General features: G+C 38.4%; 1 protein-coding gene across 7 annotated transcripts in view; it reads left to right on the forward strand.

Annotated features, from left to right (window-relative positions):
• The first annotated feature begins 1218 nt into the window (after positions 1-1218).
• The window catches only part of LOC121942120 (uncharacterized), a 51380-nt gene continuing 29199 nt past the window's right edge, over positions 1219-23399 (forward strand). The window contains exons 1-6 of one of the 7 annotated variants that reach the window (XM_088074970.1): positions 6390-6782; positions 7279-7498; positions 17973-18051; positions 20220-20284; positions 20417-20533; positions 22119-22857. In XM_088074970.1, the coding sequence (XP_087931096.1) occupies positions 20276-20284; positions 20417-20533; positions 22119-22857 (865 nt within the window). In that variant the 5' untranslated portion in view covers positions 6390-6782; positions 7279-7498; positions 17973-18051; positions 20220-20275. The other 6 variants (XM_088074971.1, XM_042485230.2, XM_042485234.2 and 3 more) reach the window with 6 other exon arrangements.

A 23399-nucleotide genomic window follows, 5' to 3' on the forward strand; every position in this document is an offset into this window, starting at 1 on the left:
TCATTCACACATACTAACACATTGTTTTGATACAGAGCGGGTTAAAAAAACTGGCTAAGTATCCCCCTTTAACGCTTCATCCTTAAACAAACGCACTCTTATCTCACAAGGGTACAATAACAAGTACAGACATAGACATAAACACATATATCTTATCATTCCAAACATTCGGTATGTACAAGGTTAATCGTATTACTTTGAGTCCTGCGTGTTTGTTTAAAAGAGCAAAACAAATTCGATGCCTGTTGACCTTCCTGCTGCTGATGTTGTTGCTCTGCCTCGAAGAGGGACGGGTGTCTGACTGGTGAAGGATTGAGGCAGTTGGTTGAGTTACCTTGGCAATCAAAGACAAGGTCGACTTTCACTTCAATATTCTCACAGTGATACAAAGAGGCACTCATGCATGATTCAGATGGAGATATTTTGCATGTATTCTGCAACTAAGAACTTAGAATAGAGGTCTCAACAGTAATTTTTGACCATTCAAATACTCAAATTCAGAAATGACCTTAAGTAAAATATTCCCTCAATAACCTTTTTGAAGGGGAAAATTGAAGGAGCTGCAAAGTAAGAGACTTTGCAAGGTAAGGTACATTTAACTGCTTGTAAATAAGATGATTTGCTTTTAAATTCTTTGTAACCAGAGAAAATTGGCTTTAAAAAGACCAAAATGTGTTATCAGGAAATTAGTAAAAAAAAAAAAAAAAAAAAGTACAAGACAATTATCTGAAAATTAAATATATATAAAAGAAAAATAATAATAATAAATAATAATAAAAAACTAGAAAATGAACTGGAAAAAAAATTGTAACAAAAACATTTGAATGTGTATTTAGGATCATTATAAATACATTTTTCCCTAGCTTTTTTTCCTCAATTTTCCTCATGAAACAATAAGCAGATGAGTTTTGAGTTAAAAAATTAATGAGTTTAAATGTTGATTGTAGCAGGTTGATTTCCACAGTCCAATCTGAAGATACTAGTGATGATGATCCCAAAGTATTTATAATACCAAAAAACAAAAATAGGGGGACAGGCTGTGTGATGGCATCTCCTTCAGCTGATAAATTCATTAATGACACCTGGGATGCCACCTTAATTGACCTATCACTAAGCCCCGCCCTCAAACGCCACGAGCCAATCACGTTTCGTGCAGCTACACGACGCACTGCAACATCTGCAGACCTCCATACAAAAGCACCAGAAATATCAATTTTCCTGCGGTTTAATGTTAGTTTATGAGGCTATAACTTCAAAAATTTTCAAACTATGTGCATGGGGTAAATGTACCACTATTTCAAGGTATCCTGAAAGGTTAGGGAATGGAGTTTATCTTCTCCGGTTCCGTAAAGCTCACATTAACAGAGAAAAATGTCTTTTTGGATGAAGCTCAGCTCAATGTAAAGAAGATAAACATGTCAACGATGTCGACATTTCTTCTAAGGTAAGGCAACATCGTGTTAGCAAAAGTATATATAACCTGATACATCATGTCGGCAGCATTATGTCTAACGTCGCCTTGTAGTAAACTTCGCTAGCTAACGTTAGCTTAAGTTAGCTAATAGCCGCTAGTAATAGCCAACTTCAGCTACATAACGTTACCTCGTCGTGTCCTGTGTTCAACTTAGTTTTAGTATTTTTGTTCTTTGAGAACTGGCCATCTTTGTTAACTGTAGCAAAAGGTCGCAATTAAAGCCCATCCAACTAAAAACGATTAGCTTAGCTCTAACATTAAAACAAAGGCTGGCTAACGCTAACACCAGGGCATTTTGAAGACGCCTTTAAAGACTTCTGTGTGAAATAAGGAGCTTCTGTCCCCAAAAGTTGTGTATAGCATCTTTGGACATGTTTTTGACACTGACAGCAGACATAAGTGTTTGTCGGAGTGGGCAAAGGGGGCAGAGGTCAGCGATAGGTCGGGTGGATGATGGGCGGTTCAGTCCCTGGTACATCCAGTCGGTATGGTCGGTATAGGGAAGCATTTTTGGTCAAGAAATTGAACCCCAAATTCCGGATGGCTGTTTCACTGGTGTGTGTCTGTGTGTGAATGGTTACTAAGTAGCAAGTGGACCCCTGTACTGAAGCCTCCACCACTGTAAATGTGTGAATGTGACATATCAAGTGCTGTGAGAGGTCAAAAGACTAGGAAGGTGCTGTACAAATGCATTTGCCATTTTATGTATCCATTGTTGTCTTCTCTTTCCAATTTGTAGAATATGACGCACCCATTGATATTGTCACTGTTTGCACTCAGGCCAAAAAAAACCCTATGCTATTTAGGAACCAATTTTAGGTTTTGAAGTTATTTTTGTTAAAAATGCTCTCAGCAGTTCAAAAGTAGGTGCGGGAACCGAAATGATCCCAGTTTGATGTTGGTGGAAAAGGGGTAACAGTCATTGGTGTGAAGCAGCTGAAACCAGGCCCAACTTAATTTTTCCAACCTGTGCCACCTACACACAAGGAAATTATCAGCAGCAAGTCTGAGATATTACCGTTTAAAACCTCCTGAACATCAGAAAATTGTGGTTCGTTTAAGTCGCTCTGATGCCAGTATAGAGAATTATTACAAGGAGAAATAAGTACGAGCACAAGCGTATAAAATTATGAAATATAAAACTGCAATACAGTAATAGTTAACAATTTGCACTAGTATGTGAGTATTCAAAAAATAAAAGTATATACAATATGCTGAGTAAGTAGAGGATGTAAAATTAGAAATTTAAAGAAAGACTGTAATAAATAATTAGCACAATGTGAATATTTAAATCACAATTAGTATAAGGTGCTTAGTGTGTAAAATATAAAACTGAGCCTTATGCTACAATGCAAAGTATAAAACTAATATATAAGTTCAATTATAAGTATGTGTGCAATGCTACAATTAACAACAATGAGTAATAATAAGAATATTTAAAATATGTGTCACATTAGCTTACATTCAAGAGTTAGAAGAATATTGCACATTTGAAAAATTGCACAGTGGATTGCTGTGGTTGAAATATTGCGCCAAATATTGCGGTTAAGGCAGTGATATAAAGAATTATTTGCACCTTAAAAACTCGTTTGAAGTATAATGAATACATAATGGAATTATAATTGCAGATGCGTGTATTAAGTGGATGCAGAACAACACTGGAGAAGCACTGATTTGTAACCTGAAACTGCTTTATTCAGTGTTTTTACCAGTTTTAACCACCTGGTCCATTTGTTTTGGAGAGGAAGAATGTTATAAGAATAATTTGGCTCCCACTAAAAACCTGAACACTGAACACTGAAGGAACTCTAATCTGCAGAAGTTTCAGCTAGCTGCGATCTTTAGTCCTTACCACTAGATGCCACTAAATCTCCCTAAATCTCACACACTGTTCCTTTATATTAAATAAATATTCCAGCACAGCCAACAATCCCTGAATAATGCACAGAAACAAACTAACACACGTTGAATGTGTACCTGCAGGCTCAGCACACATTGTTGTTCTGGATTATGATTATGTTATATAAAATGACTTATTTCATTACCACTGATGAGGACAAACAGCCATGCATAATTCACAGCTGCAAAATAAACGAGTGGTGTTGCAGCGCTGCAGTCATTACGAATGCAGATTAATGAGTAAACAGCCCATAAAATCTACATGACATTCAGAAAAAGCAGCAGTGTTTATGTGACTGATTGGCCAACAGAGCGACGGGTGTCACAACTGAGAAAGAAAGATAAGTGAGCGAGGACACTATTACACTGAGCCCACTCACCAAAAATGGCAGTATTGTCCTTTAAGTATGATATACCCAAGCCTTGGCCTACATTTTTGTTTAGACAGATGAAAATTAATACACATTATTTAAGGACACACACACACACACAAACAGCCTACAGGCCTACACATATGGGCTTTAACTGACAGACGCAGATAAACACAAACACCCCACAGCTTATCCTCTGTAATATTCATAAATTGTGGCTTAATGCGCCATGACAACCTACTTTTCTGCGGCAACAGTACATTAAGATTTAACAATCTTTATGCAAACAGCTATATGAGCTGGCCTAAATAACGCTGCCTCTAATATAGAGGATTGTTTCTCTGCATCACAAGGGAGCAGCTGCAAGCCTGATAATGCATATTTTAATCTCTGCATTTAAATATAAAGTGTGAAACGCAGCACGACTAATGCAGGATTTTGGAGTCTGATACCCTCATATTTGGTGGTGAGAAATAACTCAATAATAATGCATTATTGATATTCTTTTTTGTTTAAATAAACAAATATATTTGGTTATTAGAGCACTGTGTCTAGGTTTGACATTTTACAGTTAAAAATAAACTAAAAAAGCATTACGGCAAAAAAAAAAAAAAAGATTAAAATTATTCTGAATAACAATGAGTGGGTGATATGAATAAAATAATCTATCAAGGTATATTTGCAAAATTCATATTAAAAATCCAATGTTCCCAGAATGTTACATAATAGATATTTAAGAAATATCACAAATTCTTTAATGTTAAATCATCCATTGCTTATGACAACTGTAAACAACATCACCAATACAATAATATACTAAAGTATAGATAAGCAAATATAACTCACAGACAAAAAAGGAAAATAACTTTGTTAATATATATATATATATATATATATATATATATATATATATATATATATATATATATATATATATACAAAAATCATAACCAAATGGCTTTAGTTTGAAACATGTAATTATAAATACTCACATATTTTCTATGTCGAGGTTGTATTTTAGTAAAGACTAATAAGAGATAAATATGTATATCTTTTTGACCTTGCTAAAATATCAAAGTTTAAGGTGGCCTAAGACTTTATACAAAAATTCTCTCTCTCTATCTCTTTTATTTATTTTTATTTTTATTTTTTTTTAGGAATGTTTCGGGACAATTTGTTTTTGTTTGAAACTGTTCTTTTTTCCCTCTTTATCTTCAGGTTTGTGTTTTGTTGTTGTTTTTTACTCATTTCGTGCTCATTTCTGGGCCATGTCTTGTCAGGTTGCTCTTTGCTTTCTACCTATGTTTTTAAAAGTAGTCAAATCAATTTACTCCAGTTTAAAAGTTTAAAAGTTTGGTCTTTTTTAATATTTCGTCCATCCCATTTTTAAAATAAGCCCAGCCTACTACATTCATCACTCTTCAGCCAAAAATAAACCCCGTCAGAGCGGCTGTTTAGCGGCTGTTGCGATGTGGTCAGCCCGCTGAGGAGGCCTCTTGCCGGGGTCTGCTCCTCCGTTTAACATGTCGGTGTGGAGGAGAAGCTGTTCCAGCGGGACTCCGCTCTGAAGCTAACCGGGGAAGAGCAGGGGTCAGCGGGTTCACAACTTCGGTCCTCCCGGTGTCCTTAAAGACGGGTCGTGTGACCCCGCCCCTGTGACGTCGCCGTGTCGTAGATACAAACCGTATTCGTTTTCAGTCGTTTATGTGGGTCAAGCTGTCAACGGTCCATCAGAGACAACCCGGAAACGCGGGACACTGCTTTTCATAATAAAAGCTGCACAGACCCACGAAAACTAACAAAAAAGTTATGTTTTATGTATTTTAAGCACGCTTCAAATTTATTATAAAATTTGATACATGACATCTTGCATGAGTCAATTTACTTTTCAGTTGAGTAACACTAGCTATATTTTTGAATGCACATTTATTTATTTATTTATTTATTTGACATGGCTTGGTGGATATAGATTAATTAATATATAATACTTTGGATTTTTTTCAGTCTTTTTTCATTTACTTGTTTGTTTTTGTTTTGACTTTTTTTTGTTAATTAAGTCAACTTTTTATTAATTTGTTGCTAATTTTGGGGTCATTTCATGTTAAATATGCCTTTGTAGTATTTTTATTAAATTAAATAATGAAATAAATCAAGCCAATATGCTCAGGTTTCAAAGAGTTAATAAAAGGAAAAGTGACATATAAGCGATGAGTTCATAGCTCTGGTTCATCAGTGTGCTATCTTTGCATGTAATATGCTTTACAAAGAAGGTTAATAGCTAAGATATTTTTGTTGTATTATAGGCTAATAGTATTCGTCTACAATACAGGTGACTAGAAAACACTGTTTAAATTACTGTTTTTTGTTTTTGAATTTTTTTTTTTAAAAAGAGCAAGAGAGATGGAGAGAGAGAGTTTTGGAAAATTATCAAAAAAGAGATAAATGTAAACTATATTAATGATTATCAGAAATAAAAATTCAAAATTAGTTACAGAATATATATATCTTAGCTTTTTTTCAGTTAATGTCCTTGTTTATTTTTGTTTTTACTCTTACTAATTTTTATTTTTCCATCTATGTATTCATTCATTTATTTATTGAGGCTAGTTAGTTATTTTATCTATGCTAATCAATTTTCTTGTAATGTCTTACTCATTTTTTGCTAATTTTGGGGGGTCATTTCTTGTTAAATTTGCCTTCTTCCCTTGTTTAAAAAAAGACAATTTGCTCAGGTTTCAAATGGTTAAAAATGGTAAAGATAAGAGTTCAACAGAATATCTGAATGAAATTTGTTATACAAACACAGTTATTAGATATTATGTAGGCTACAGGCTAATAATATCGGCCTACAATTTAAAATTTGCATCGTAACACCCAACGCGACCTTTATTGTGAAACGCCAGTCCAGAAGTCTCGCTCGCTAATCTCTCGAGATTGACAGTCCGTCTACGGGATTATTCGTGAACTCAAGTGCCCCCCAATTCTCCGATGCGAGCTGCAACTGTTTTTACAGCTGACACACTTCCCTTTTCGATCAGGTCAGTCACTCACAACTGCTTTCTGTAGCTTTCCGCTGCGCCGAAACCTAAAATACGTCGCTAACCACTGCGGAAACAACAGCCACAACACCCGGGCGCACAACAACAACAACAACAAAGAGCGCCCAAAGCCTGCGCAACGCATCCACGCCCTCCATCTCACTCTTTCGCTTCTTCTCTACCCCCCCCTCCCACAAAAAAAAAAAAAAAAAAAGTTTGAAGGCGCGCAGCCGGTGCGTAAAGTGTTTGTTTTGGGTGGACGGCACCATGTCAGGCGCAGAGGGGGTCTCCTGCACGAGCCCGTAAAACTTTATTAATAAAGAAATTGGCTTCAGGGGGGAGAGATGAGTGCGTTCATTCTCCCACCCTCTCATCTCCAAAACGGTAGGCTCCAGTGGAGAGGAGGGAGGAGGAGGAGGAGGTGGTGAAGGAGGCGAGAGGGGGGTGTTGAACAGTCCTACAACCATCTTCTCTGTCCCGTTTATCCGCCATACAGGCCAGCTCGCTACTACTGCAAACTAACTTCCTGCATGTGGCCGCGGAGGTGAGACGGGATTTTTTTTCTAGCTGAGCGGTCGCTGCTGTCCGTCCACGCGGGTCCCACTCACGTCTGTGGATGGTGCGTAATCGTATCATCTGGAGAGGCCGAGGCCGACATTTTACCCCGGTCCGGAGGAGCCTTAACTCCGAGGGGACATCCGAGGACACGCGATAAGGTAAAAAAAAAAAAAAAAGAAAAGGAAAAAAAAAACAACACTGCGCAGCTTTGCGCCATATCCATTTGCGTCAAGTTTGGAGAAGTTACTCACAAATACTCTGAGCGTGGAGTGGAAAAATATCTTGCTTTTAACCGTGTTGTGTGATAAAAATGGCTACTTTCACATGGATTTACACACAGTAGCATGCAAGGCACATTAACTTGGATTTTTAAAAATGCACATGCAAGAAAATAATCATTCAGTCTTACATATTTACATTTTTACTGGTGCTTAATTACAATTCGACAACCATTTTCCACATTTATACGTATTTTGCACACATTTCCCATAATTGTGCGCTCATGTTTGTGGATAAAAAAGCTCCCAGGGTGGTGTTTTCCTCGTAAACTTTTACATTTTAGTGTTAATAAAAGCATATTTAACACCGAAGATAACTTGCCAGGGCCTGTTAACATTCACCACCACCGATCGGCAGCAGCACCTGCAGGTGGACAAACAGCAGCCAAACTTGTTCAGTGATTTATTCCTCGCGTCAACTTTAATATTTAACGAAAGTCCGAGGCGGTTTTTCTTTGCAGAAAAAGAGACTTTTTATACCTGCATGCGTGCGCTGAAGCCGATCCACATGCTCACAAATCGGCCGTATTAACAATTAATATTGGACATCCGGTGGCACTGCCAGCTGCGCCCCATTTTTATTGTTGTCTTGCGCTGAAAGGATCCCTGTTGTCTCGGCTGGATACTCCGCGACGCGTGGTGGCTGCTTTAGGTAGGAATTTAAGCTTTGTTTTGTTGCAAAAATTTTAATAAATGCACGGATTGTGAATTTGCAGGGATAGAATAAAAAGAGGGTCTTGGATGTGGAAGTGCGGCTCCTCGGCTCGCCGTGCCATGCGGGACACACTGCTGGCTGCCACCATGGCACCTTCTCTTCCCCGCTCTGGCTCTGCTGTTGTTCATCCAGCTGTGCGGACACACAGCACCGTCATGCCCCATCAGTTGTGTCGCACTGAGGAAATAATCGGCTGGGTGTTCTTTTTTCGTTATTATTATTTTCGGGGAGAGAGAGCGGGACGCGCACCGGATGGACAGGGAGCGAGGCGAGGCGAGGGGCGGCAGACGGGGCCACTTTGGCTTCCCTTCGTTACGGGGGGAAAACGGAGCTCCAAGGACACGGAGAGGAGAGACAGGGGGCGCATCCAGGTCGTTTGGGGTGATTGTTCTTGTTGTTTTTCTTTGCTGTGATTGAAGTTTTATGGTGTTTAATTAGAGGAGAAGGGGACATTTCCCTGGCGAGACCGAGCTTTGTCCGCCGCCCAGATTTTGGGAGCTTTAATTTGGCAAATTGGCCTCCCAGACAGACCGACAGCCTGACCGTCTCTCCTCCCCTGCTCTCCCGTCTCCTCCTCGCTGTTTTCGGGCACACTCTCCGCCATCACAGCCTCTTTACAGACTCCTGCCTAATTTACTTTTTTTTCCTTTCGTATCTCCGTGCGTAACCTCCATCCATCCATTACCGTGCTGTCCTCTATCACACTGGAGGGTTTTTTTTTTCTAAAGAGGCCTCCAGCTGTTAAAGGTTCATTGTCTGGTCAGACTGCTCATGCTCCTAATTTGCCTCATGGTCCACAGTCAGCATGACTTGCTTTCACTCTCGGATGTGTTTGCCACATGTTTGGATGTGCGTTAGTGTCAGCTATAGTCACTCTATATAAGTTACTGTAAGTTTTTAGAGTACTGGCACAATATGGGATAGAAACACATTTAAAGTACTAAAAGGTTATTAGAAACAGGGTCCTTTGCAAATATTAGGCCTTAAAAGTCAAATAATTTTAAATTTATTTATTTTTGTCAGAATTGCTACAACCATTTAATCTGATTTCACTGAATCCATCTTTTATTTTATTTTATTTTATTTTATTTTTTCATAAAATGAGTCAAGCCCTTCTGCATAAAAAGTCCACATTTCTGATGTTACAGATCTTTAAACCTGATATACTGTCTTTTGACTTTAAACTGCATTTAGCTCATGGTAAACACTTAAACATTTTGCACTTAACAGTTGGTTAAATGTAGATTAACCTAACTCTTTAATAATCATAATCCTACATGAAACCTACCTCTGCAGGAGACCACATATACACTATTTACCTTTATACTTCCCTGCAATGCTTGAATAAGAATAAGATAATTTGTCCATAAAAGCAATAAATGCAAGTGTCTGCTGTCTGTGAACGTCCTGAAAAACTAATATCATCAGAGTATTAATAACGAAGTACAATAACTTATCTACTTTTGACCCCTTACAGTGATACAACATGACAAAAACTGCCAGATATTGTTTCAATAAACACATTGCAGTACCATGTTGAAATAAAGGAGAGCAGAAACAAATACTTGATTAATCAATTTGTTGGCTGACAAAATGATTTTGCAGCTTTATTTTAAAAAAAAACCAAAAAAAAAACGGAGTCATTTATAAGCAAAAAAACTTAACAGTTCTTGTTCCAGACAGATGATTTGTCCAAAAATGGTCCTAAATCTGGTTAAAAATCAACGGTCGTTAAACATATCAGATTCAAATGTCTGAGACATCCTGAGAAACCAAACTCATCGGAGTATTTTTGATACGTTTTTATATATCTTTGACCCCTTACAGTGCTACTATATGACAAAATATTGCCATAGTTACATGTTGACAACAAACACATTATATTACCATGTTGAAATAAAGGCGAGCCTAAACAATAAGTTGATTAAAAGCAATTTAGTTTGCAACTATTTATGACAGCTGAGTTATTGCTTAAGTCATTTTTTAGGCAAAAATACCAAACACTTCCTTGTGCCAGCCAAATGATTAGTCCCAAAAACCCTCTTTAATCTGGTTAAAAATCATCTTGAAAAGGTCTTAAAATAGCATTGAATATAAGTGTCTGATACACGTAAACACCCTTACTCATTAGAGGATTAATGATAAAGTATAATAACTTTTATATACCTTTGAACCCTTATAGCGATACTATATGACAACAAATGCCATAAAAAAAGTCATATTTTTACAACAAACAGATTGTTTGTTGAAATAGTGGCAAGCCAAAACAAGTTGATAAATCAGTTAGTTGACTGACGGAAAATTCATTTGCAACTACTTTTTATAAGTATAATGACTTTTCTGATCCCTTATTGTGATACTATATGACAAAAAATGCCATTGTCATATTTCTACCAAAAATATAGTATTACCATGTTGAAATATAGGAGAGCCAAAATGATTAGCTGATTGTCAGAAAATAATTTTTCAAGTATAATTATAACTTTTATATACCTTTGACCCCTCTATAATATGAGGTGTTTTTTTTGTTTTCTGCAATTTTTTTTTTTTTTTACAACAAACACATTCTGTTACCATGTTTTAATATCAGATAGCTGAAATGATTAGTTGACTGATCAATTATTTGACTGACAGAAAATTAATTTGCTACTTTTTTTGTAAAAGTATAATAACTCCTATATACCTTTGACCCCTCATAGTGATACTATATGACAAAAATGGCCATAGTCAGATTTTTACAAATCATTATATTACCATGTTGAACATAGGAGAGTGGGAACAATAAGTTAATCAATCAATTAGCTGACTTACATAAAATTAATTTGCCACTATTTTCGACAACTGAGCAATTGTCAAAGTAATTTTTCAAGCAAAAATATAAAATAGATTCTTGTTATTGCTTCTCAGTTGTAACAATTTGCTGCTTTTCTTTATCTTACATGATAGTAAATTGAATATTCGGATTTTAAACTGTCGGCAGGACAAAACAAACAATTTGATTTTACCTTGGACTATAGGAAATTGTGACGGCCTTGATGACTAAAAAAAAAAAAATCCATTAAGTGAGAAAATAAATGTGAGCTTCATCAATAATAAAATAATCTTTAGTTGCAGCTGGAGAATATAACAATGATTCAGTACATTATGGCATGATACACATTCATTTGAATACCCTGCCCTTTGTTATATAAGCTGTTACAAGGATACAGGGTTATTTTTATTTAGCATTTTCTATGCCCACACAGTACTATGATAATTGCTCTGGTGCAGTAATAATACACTAATATGAGGGTCAGTTGTAGGTATGAATATGGCTCTGAATGAGAAGAAGTTTTTGTGATATTTAGAGGGCATTTAGATTGGTTTATATAAGTAAAAGTGACTTCTGTCATGCACAAACAACCATAATCTCACCACGCCACGAATGCAAGCGTGCATGTTTGTTTTGTCAGTATGTATTTGCTGTAGTTGTTACATAAGCCGCGGTTGTAGTCTTGTTTACAAAGGGCTAAATGGATTGCTGTCTGAACGTAAAGCCAATGGTTATTGGTGGTTATTGACCCACAGTCGTGTGAGTTGAAGCAATTTCCTTTTGCTTCCCAGTTGCCTTACAGTGAACTCTGCCTGTGTGTGTGTGTTTATGAGCGCGGAGACCTTTGGACCAAGCCTATGTTGAACCAACACACAATAAATGATTGCAGGATTGTTATTGGATGAAGGCACGCCTGGCTCCTATATCAGCAGGAGTATGAACAAATATAAATAAGAACCTGTGTGTGTGTGCATCGATCTCGCCGTGCAAATTTACCTTTTAAAGATGGCAAATACCTTGAGGAGCGCTGTAAAGGAGATTAAAGGAGAAGGTGGAGATGAATGAGTGTGCTCATATTTTACGGTCTTGTTTACACTATGAAATAGGCTAGTTGGATGAATATAGCTTCTCTGACAAAATGATAGCCGATAAGATGAGATGAGGCTTTATTGATTGCCATTTGGGGAATCCAGGTGCTGCAACAGCACAAGAACATGAATAAATACAGATGAATTGGGAAAAGTATGTTTTAAAAAAATGTATAGATAAAAATTTAAAGTATAGACCAAATCAACAACAATCACTTCTGGGTAGACAACTGGCAATTTATTTTAATTTTGAAGATATGTGAATTCAGCAAACTTATTAATTTCTGTTGTAATTTTCAGCTATAACTGTAACGTTTAAAGATAAACAGTTCAACACGATGCTCTGACCTTTCCGATGTATTTGCTGTGCTTATTTTATGTACTGTGTAGCTATTATTGCGTCTTTGACAAACCAAATCTACCAGCACAAAAGCTCAGCAATACACTGCCGTGGACAGGGCAGAAAGAAAACATATTTGTAAGCTGTATTTGTAAGATATTTGTAATATTTTCTCACATACTAACTGATCGAGGCAGTGGTAGACCAACAACTCCAATGTTCTGCGAAGTAAAATTACTTTTTTTTTTCAAGGGAGCCTTTGAGGCTTAGAGATAATGACTTTGGTTCCCTGTTGGACATTGCGGTCTTACAGCAAGGTAATATTGTAAAAAAAAAAAAAAAAATTCTAAATATGGCATACACTAATAGTGTTATTTAATTTTCTAGGAAGGCCTTTTTTGGTAGCTAAAAATTAACCAATTGAGGCAGCGTTTGCTTGGTGCCATTTCATGTTATGTGCATGATGTAGGGTTTTTTTTTTACTTGGATATTATTGTAAATAAGCATTGTGATGGGTCGGTACGAGAGTATTTAAACTCAAAATTTCAAGGCAAGCAGTATATATACAGTTTCAGAGTACTTAAGGAGATCTATACAAAGTTCTGAACATTAATATTGGAGCAACTATTGTGTGTGTTGTGATGTGAGCTTCTCTGTTGTTTGTTGTGGTCGGTAGTCCAGCCTCGCGTACATGTTGTTGCATGTGATCGCATTTGAGTCTTGTTTATGTATCCCACTTGCTAGGCAGGCTTATTTTTGGTAGGCGTCTAAATGGAGTGTGCAGTGAGCAGTGTGGTTTGTGTACAATGTATCCATGACAACACACGGAGCCGACTGTAAACATACAATAGGCTGTGTGTCGCAAACTGCAGTAAAAACCCTAATTGAGACACATATTCCACATTGGCTGTATAGATAATAATGCTCTTAAAACCTGAATAACATCAACATATCCCATGTCTTAATCAGAAAAAGTAAAATTTGGAGAATGTCCTATTTCAGAATATTTAAACAGAATATGCTGTTTATACGACCCACATCAAATTCAGAATATTGTCATATTCGGAAAAATAGGGGAATATTGGTGTGCATGTAAACATATCCAGTGAGGTCCAGGAGCTCCTTACTGACTGAGCAGAGGATGAGATCAGCCGCCATATAATAGAGAAGGTTAATGAGTGTTTTTGCCATATTATGTCATTGTTATTGTTTCCAAGTGCTGCCTGACACATGCGTTATATGTCACATTCGAGGCTGAGCTGTTGTTTTACACATCACGTCTCTTTTGCTTCTGGAACGCTGACATGTTTTCTAAAATCCCACACTGGGTCGGCATGATGCCTGCCTTATTTTGTTCCGTAAACAAAAAGCAAAATTGATCTAGTGAAAAGTCTTGGTTGTGGTCCTATCGCACGATCTTTGCTTAAAATGGCTTATAAATGTGCTTCTTTAACCTTTTTAAACTTTGTCAGATTGGTTTGGTTTCTTTCTAAAACAACCTTTAGCAAATGAACACGACACGGCCCAAAAATTAGCAAGAAATTAGATAAAAAGTTGAAAGAAAATTACCTGAAAATAATCATAATAATAATTAATAATTGTAAAAAAAAAAAAAATCTAACAATCCTCCCTTCTCTGTAAAACTAATTTTTAGATAATATTTTTGTCGAACATTAATTATATCATGCAATTTGTGGGGAATTTCTGGCCAAGTTTGTCCCCACCATTTCCCTCCATGTTTAAAAAAAAAACAACTAATTGTTCAGGTTTCAAAGAGTTAAACTAGTACAATACAGTTTCAAGCAAAGTCACATAATGGTGTAATTAGTGGCGGCAAAGAATAGTATATGTAAGAGTAATATGATACTATCTACTGTAAACACCAGAATAATATATATTATTATGAAGTAATGATAGTCAGTGTTGGTCATAATACAGAATTATTATATAGCACATAATTTATGAGTAACGCATAAATGAGTCAGTAGTTACTTAACCCACTGAAACCTCAATCAACATCACTTTTCTTGTGTATCCAGATGTCTTTCACAAGTATGCAAAATTTGGAAATTTGTTTGATTTCTTTTAGAAACACTTGGGGGAAAAAGCTAAGAGCAATTTGGAAAGAAATGTCCTGCAAATTTAAAGAAATTAGGAGATTTAGAAAATTATTGTCAAAAAAAGCTTGGAAAAAATTCCAGAGAACTCTATTTGTAATGATCATAATTATATATATATATACCTATTTATTTATTAGAAAATTGCTCTAATTTTTAAGAAGCGTTTTCAGGTATTTAATACTTAATTTTTATTTATTTTTTATTCAGTTTTTATTTATTTCTATTTTCTTTGCCAATTTTTAGTTAATTTTCTTGTAATTTTTACTTATTTCATGTCTATTTCGGGGTCATTGCATTGCTCATTGCTGTCTTTTCATACTTTTGACAGAAATCAATCCAATTTGCCCAAGTTTCAAAGGGTTACTATAGTATAAGATATAAAATACAAGGTAGTAATACAGTAATATAGTGTAGTACAGGGATATAACCTAAAATATAAATGTAATGTGTGAGTATCCATGATCAGCACCTGGACCAGTTGCATGTTTGATACAAACAAACTGCGGACATTAGATACACAATCTTAATCCTAATGTAAACCTTCAGTGTATCTCACACAGTCCTCCTCTTTGCTGAAACCTAATGATAAAAATGCAAACATATATTCATGGCTTGCTGGGATTATTACATTTGTTCCACCAGTTTGTTATCTTCTTCAAAACGCTGTTTGTGTCTGACAAGTGTCAGCTGCCTTGCTCTGTGTGCCAAATACCAGTTTTCCATGTGGCATGCCAAAGGCAGTGTCATAACCGCCCAGCCAATCCTCATTTCCTCATTCTTGTGTGCCTGAGGTCAATCCACAGAGAACGCATTACGGCATTGTTCTCGAATCACTGAACCCGGGTCAGTTTGAGCTGCCTTCTTCTGGTTTTCTACAGGTGCTGAACAGTAGGTCTGCATTGTTCTTGCTGTGTGTGCGGGTGTTTGTGTGTGTCTGTGTGTGCACGTGTGTGTGTGTTCGTGCTGGTGTTGCTCAGTGTTTCATCATGTCCCCGTCTGAAAAAGAGCTCGGTCTGATGAGGAGTTTGCTCTGTGGCCTCCTCTCTAATGGAGGATTGGAGTTTTGGTTTCACAAACATTAACTGATGCGGAGAGCGGCTCCGCAGGCAGGAAGCATCTCATTGGCGGAGTTTAACCGTATTGGGTGGAGTCGAAGGAGCAGCTCTGTAGAGCACTGGTTCCCAACTGGTCCAGCCACTGGCTCCAGATTTCTCCTCGGTCGATAACTTAAGGTCCACACGTAAAAGAAATTACCACATATTTAATTTGACAAAATGTAAATAACATGGGTTTAAAACACAATTAAATAAAACATATTATAAGATTAAGGTGCAATAAGTTAAAACCAGGTGCGTTTCTTGTATTTAAGGACATTGAGGGCTTAATTGTAGGGAAAAAAACACTGAAATATTTGATTTTATGATTTTTTTCTGTCTTTAAATATTTTTTTCTGATTTAAAAAATATATACATTTTTTGGTTGAGTTTCTTTTCCACCACAAAATTTTTTGGGTCATTTTTAAAGAAAACGTACCCCCCAAACTGCATGTCCGCTGCTATAGATCTATAATATTTATACGGTCTATGATGTAGACTGAATTACAATCATAACTGTTTATTTACAATAACTTCAGAGTAGAAATCCGCTGTGTCACATACATATAATCTAACAGCGCTGAGCAAACTCTGCCTTCATTGATTAGTTATTAAGCCACCTTAAAGAGTCAATATCAGTTTAAGTTTATACTATGTTTAGAATATTTTTACCGCTTTACCATACCCTAAGACAGCCCTTATTGACGCTGATTTGAAACTGTTATATCAAAAACACCAGACTCTACTGAGAGAAAGTCATTCTACTTCACTGAATGGCAGAGCTGCTGCTCTACCGCTGCCTCCATCAGCTGTTGTGGGAGGTAAAGAGGAGAAAATATCCAAATGTAGTGTACACAAACACTGATCTTTTTAGGTGGCGAAAATATGTTTTGCTGCTTCCATATCGCAGGGCATTGTTTAGCTTCTATGCCGGTGTTATGGGACTGTACTATAGCACCCCTCCCACCTAATAAATAATGAACAGTCCCTATCCCGAACCACTGAGGGAGGCCAGCACGCCAACTAGGAGCATGCACTGAACACCAAGTCTAGTTAAAGTCCGACTGAGGTGATAACATGACGGGATAGCTCGACTTCTAATCGCATTATCTGGGTGTGTTGGTCTGATTTTTAGAAATTCCATTTAGTCTGATTTCAATCTGACTAACATGTTTGCATGTTTTTAAAAGTCAAGTTTTAGTCAGATTAACACAATAATTCGACTTTCTCTAACATTGTGTAAATGTACTGACTGTTAACTTCCTCCTCTCCCTTTAGTTTGGACACAAATGTGGCTTCTCACTTCTTCCATTGAGATTTCACTGAACCACCGAGATGATTTTCACCTCTGAGAAATGCTCAGCTCAAATCTGTTTCCATCTTTCTCATCTTTCTAAACTCACTCACTCTTCATGTCTTCAACTCTGCCGGTGGTGTAATTTTTAACAAATTAACACCAAAGTTAGTCTTTGATGCATCTTGTGATAGTAACAACACATAGCGCTAAAATGACTAATGCTAGTTGGTAATTATCCACAGATTCATCTACAAATGTGACATGCATACTTCTGCTCACTCTACACACTGAAACTCAACCTTTATCTGGTGCATAAAAGCTCCTGCGTTTGCTATTTTAAATGCTCTTCTTTGGCAGGCCTTTCTCTGGAAATGATATGTCCTACATTTCTGTCAGCAGCAGCAGCAGCATGTTTTTTCATGTTGCATAAATAGGTGTATTAATAGAAAAAGTAGCCAGCCAAATAAGCAACAATAGCCACCATGGGCTGAACAGACAAAAAAAGAGCTTTGACATCTTTAATGTTTAACTTCATAAACACTGAATTAAAAAAAAAAAAAACACATCACACTAAACACTAAATAAAGCTCTCAGATTACTTCTGTGAAAAGTTTTCTGTTAAAAGGCTTAAAAAAATGTGTGTTATTATAAAGAAGACACATTTATAACCTGCATTTTATCTTCTCCTGTCGCCTCTTCTTATTGTGCCGATCAAACAAACCAAACTGTGCCGTATCTTATCAAGAAAACAATATAACTGTCCACACTCTGCACAGATTCATCCTCGCACATCTCTGGGCTTTAACATGTTTACATTCACTGGTTTATTGCTATATAATGTACATCGTGGCCTCTGTTGACCTCATGATTTCCTCCTCTGTCCTGCAGGCTGGGAGGCTGAGCGCTGCAGGGCTGCGACATGTGAAAGGAGCTCCGCCCCTTTGACCCTCTCAACTCTCAACCTTCGGTAAATTACATCATCTCCTCTTCTTCCCCTTTTGTTCTGTTTTCCAAAGAATTTCTCGCTGTGGTCTGAATAGGCCTTTTTTTTCAACATGTCATAGTGTGGAGAAAAAAACTATTCAGTAACAGTAATGAAGGCCACATTCCACTTAGGAGAGGTTCTGGTATTGTCCACGCTGGCTTACTTTCTGGGACACTTAATGGAACTGAGCCATCGTTAATGTTATCAGTTTCACCTGTGCTTTTCCTGCTATCACAAGTCTGTGAAAAAGGTCTATTGTACACTTTAGCAGCAGGAGTCAACACAACCAAAATCACACACAACCAACATCATAAAATAATACAATAAATAGACACAATATATACACTCGTCGTCCACTTTATTAGGCACAGCTTGTTAGTATCAGGTTGGATCCCCTTTTGCTTTCTGAATTGTCTTAATTCTTGCTGCAGATTTGTCTGCTGCACATCCAAGATCTGAATCTCTCGTTCCATCACATCCAGAAGGTGCTCTATTGGATTGGGATCAGTGACTGTGGAGGACATTTGAGTCAATTGTCATGTTTAAGAAACCAGTTTGAGATGATCTGAGCTTTGTGACATGGTGCTTTATTGTGCTGGAAGCAGCCATCAGAGGATGAGCACTCTGTGGTTATTAAGGGATGGACATGGTCAGCAACAATACTCATATAGGCTGTGGCGTTTAGACAGTGCTCAGTTGGTACTAAGGGGCCCAAAGTGTGCCAAGAAAATATCCCCCACACCTGAACCGTCGATACCAGGCAGGATGGATCCATGCTTTTATGTTGGTTACGCCAAATTCTGACCCGAACATGCAAATGTCACAGCAGAAACTGAGACTCATCAGACCAGGCAACGCTTTTCCAATCTTCTGCTGTCCAATAATGGCGAGCCTGTGCAAATTGCAGCCTCAATTTCCTGTTTTTAGCTGACAGCAGAGGCACCCTGGTGTGGTCTTCTGCTGCTGTGACCCGTCTCCTTCAAGGTTTGATGTGTTGTTGTGTTCAGAGATGCTCTTCTGCATACCTCAGTTGTAACAAGTGGTCATTTGAGTTTCTGTTGCCTTTCTGTCAGCTTGAACCAGTCTGGCCATTCACCTCTGACCTCCAGCATCGACAAGACATTTTCACCTCTCACTGGACATATTCTCTTTTTCAGACTATTCTCTGAGATGGTTGTGTGTGAAAATCCCAGCAGATCAGCAGTTGCTGAAATACTCAGATCAGCCTGACAGGCACCAACAACCATGCCACGTTCAAAGTCACTTAAAACACCTTTTTACCCACACTGATGCTCGGTTTGAACTTCATCAGATCGTCTTGACCACGTCTACTTGCCTAAATGCATGGAGTTGCTGCCATGTGATTGGCTGATTAGATATTTGTGTTAGCTAGCAGTTGAAACGGTGTACCTAATAAAGTGGCCAGTGAGTATAGCATACAACACATGTCACCATGATATGAATTTCAATGAGACAAAGCGTTCAGAGTCCAATACAACCTAATGAAAAAGAGCAACTTGTTTAAAATGCTAACTGTAAACGGGACTAAAGACCTCAGATATCTGTATGATTTTCGAAGAAATGTAAACCTAAATGTAAAACAAGTCAACAATAAAATAACAAAAGTAGAAAAACTAGTGTTGGCTGTGGAGAGATGATAAAAACTTACCAAAAGCCACATATGAAATATTCATAGCTGCTCTCCTATAATGTATAGAGTTGCATCACCTCACATTGCCTGTATCTCAGCCAAAAAGCTGCATATGAACACACCGCAAAAACTACAACTGACAGCCAACCAGCACATATACTCTGAACCTGAGAAAACAACTCTCCACGCCAGCAAACGGCGGTCGTCTGTAATCACAATTTTAAAATTAAAACCACAAGACTGTCTTGATGCTAGTTAGCACATTAAAAACCCAAATTAGTGCTGAAAAACAAACGACGACACAAACCATCAGGAAACCTTTCTGCTAGTTTGCAAACTGCAAAATGCGACCAGATGCAGAAGAACATCCTGGTATTTCTGGCATACTGATTTTACCGTGTAATAGGACACACTAAATCTTTTTTCACACATTACATTTTTTGTCCTCTCTTGTCTCCTTGATGTCTCCCCAATCTGAACTTGTTTTTTGTTTTTGCAGCTTGATTCACTTGAACCGACGTTGTGACCGCGACCTGACACCCTCCTGCCTCGGGCATGCCTCAGGTAAAGTAGGAACATCGCCGAAACCGCCCACCGTTCTCACCCGTCACCTCTGAGTGAACCTCCTTGTGGTCTTCCTGTTGGATCCCTATCTAACTCTGTGTGTGTTTTGTGTGTGTGTTTCCTGCCTGGCAGCCGGGTATGAATGGGATGGAGCCTGCGTTTGGCGAGGCCTACGGGGGGCACAGGGGTCTGCTGAGCCCCTACCCTCTGGCCATGTCGCCACAGGGGGGCAGGACGGAGTACGACCAGGTGAGACGACGGAGAAAGCCACGAATTTCACGATGAGTCACGTGACTCACAGTGAGACTTCGGCAGAGCTTTGTTTGTTTGAGAAACAGCAGACTTTTCTGGTGTCTTATTAACAGTATGATTTATTTATTTTATTAATATTTGAAACTCCCCAGTAGACAGTCTCGCATGGGGTCGCCACCCAGCAATTGAAGTGCAAAAAGGGGTGATTTTTGGGTGTTGAATTTTATGTCTGGATTTGTTCTTGATGGAAAAAAGAGCATGCCAGTTGGCTTGCAAAATAATGATTTGATGGCATATTTTAGACACCTAAAAAAACAATATAAGTTTAATAATATTTAGAATACTTTCTGTTATCGCCCTCTTTAAAGTGAGACTCCATTAAGAAAAACAATGATTTTACCCCTTAAAACCTGAGCAAAATGGCCTGATTTTGATTCTTTTTCTCTCAAAAACACAGGGCGAAAAGCAACTTAACAAGAAATGGACCAAAAATTAGCAAAAAATTAGGTGTAAGAAAAATACCTGAAAATGTGCAAAAAAAGAAATTACCTCAAGAAAGTGCTACAAAAATTAAAAAATAATGTTTTTTTTTTTATATTCTCTAACATCATTGTAAACACATAATTAAGAAAATCATAATTTTTCTGGAATTATTTTGATAATATCTAATAATCCAGCAAGCTAATTTTCAGATCATTTCCATGTCACCTTTTTCTGCATTGAAGTCATTCATTGGCATTTATTGTCAAGTTGCTTATTATGTTTTTCCATGATTTTAAAGGAAATCAAACCAATTTTCTCAGGTTTCAGAGGTAAATGCTACAGAAATCAGCCTGAATGCAGCTCAACAAAACTGATATTGATCTTAAGGGTGAACAGTGCTGAACTATTTTATTCTCAAAATAAAGACTTTGTTCTCGTAATATTCTGACTTTATTCTCAAAGTCTAACTTTTTCATTTCTTTAACATGGCTCCTAATCCTCCGTCGTAGTAGTTGACTCTAGCGTCATAAAATCCAAACAGTCCCTTTATCATTCATTCAGCTCTTAAGAAGTATTAAAAAAATGCGTGAACAAGAACGTGCATGTTTATTATATAACGGACTCCCGTAACATCACTTCACACCGGTGATCCTGCCTTTGCTTGTCTGCTTTTGTGTAGAACTAAACTCAATATCAAGCTGCACATAATTATCACTCTGCGGGTGCCACCTTCTGTCTTATTGTTAAAGCATATAGGCTTTCAGGAAGAGCAGCCTGTGTAGATAATTAAATTACAGATTATTAATATAACTAATGTTGATAATGGTATTAAATTAAACTCTTTTTATGAGCCTTCCTGTGATGAAGATTGCATTATTTTTCCGCATATTATCATTGTATGGAGCAAGCTGTTGCTACTTGCCTAAAAAGCCGCCTGTAACGATGAGTTTAATTAGGAAGCAGCGGGGCGAATATTTAATCACTGACCTCCTCCTGTATATTATATTTGTAAAGGAGCACGCTGACATGTGATGCAGGAGCTCTGTTAAATCTGTCTGTTCCAAATCACTCATATTTAAGTATCTCTGTACCCTTTCAGAGTGTGCTCCTCATGCTGGGCTCCCCGGCATCGCCAAGGAAACGGCCCTTTGAGTTGCTAAGCGACCTGGTGGACGACGGTGGCTTCGGCGAGGACCTGCACCCAGAGCGCTGGGACGTGTCTGCGCTGGACGAGATGGCTCGCTACACCAAGCTGGGCCTCGGGGTGGGAGGGGAGCTGCTGGCGTGCTCCGAGGAGGCCGTGCTGATGGGCCGCTGGGGGAGGAGCCGCGAGGAGCAGGAGGAGGAAGAGGAGGAGGAGAGGAGGAGGAGGAGCAGACACACAGCAGCACCTCCCTTCATCCAGGAAGTCACTGCCGCAGGGAGGGAGGAGGGGCGCACTTCTGTTACCACGACAACAGAGAAGGAGTTATTTGTTGCAGGAAGAGCGCCCGGAGGAGGACAGGATGGGAGGGAGCACACAGTGGAGGTTTATCAGGTGGCACAAGAGGAAGAGGAGGTGGTGGCGGCGGTGGCGGCAGGTTTGGCTCTGGAGCACTGCAGCGAGGAGCACAACTACTCCTTGAGCCAGGGAGAGGAGCAGACAGAGGGGGAGACACAGCAGGAGGTGCAGGGGAGAGAGGAGGCCAAAACCGAGCTAGATCTGGAAGAAGAGGAGCAGGAGGAAGAGGACGAGGAGGAGGAGGACGAGGAAGAAGAGGATGAGGACGAAGGAGAGGAGGGAGCGGAGGAGACGGCGGTGGAGGCCGAGCTCTCCAGCTCCTCGGAAACTGAATGTGGTGAGTTCTGCTCTCAGTTTGTTTGTATGATCTCGGCTCATCGCGGCGCTGCCAGCAGCCCGTCTGCCCACACGGAAACCATTTTAATCTGTCTCAGGTCCAGACTCGACCTCAGACCGCCTGGTGCGACTCGGCTGGCTGAGTAGAGGCACATTAAATACCAAAGTTGCGGGTGTAATTCCCGGACAACACAGCGCCTCAGTGGCTTCAGTTTTACTGTTATGAAACGGCTTTGAGGGTTGGAGTCTCTTCATGTATACAAATACCATCTGCAGCCGCCACGCTGCGCCGTGTCTGTTTGGGGAGGGGGTGCTTGTAGTCGAAAACATGTTAAATAGGGTATGAAAGTTGAAGCAGATTGTTAAACAAGCGTTACAGAAGAGCTGGAGTTTAGAGCGGCTTCAAAAGCAACACAAACACGCCGGCTACATTCAGCCGCTGCCTCATTATTTCTTCATACCTCACTCAGCTCATTCACAAATATTGTGGCTACACAGTGGAGCAATTATCTGATTAGTTAAATCTGTGAGTATTTTGATGAT

This window comes from Plectropomus leopardus, chromosome 3, assembly GCF_026936395.1.
Source record: "Plectropomus leopardus strain MGB_pleo_1.0 chromosome 3, ASM2693639v1, whole genome shotgun sequence".
In the NCBI taxonomy this organism is placed as follows: domain Eukaryota; kingdom Metazoa; phylum Chordata; class Actinopteri; order Perciformes; family Serranidae; genus Plectropomus; species Plectropomus leopardus.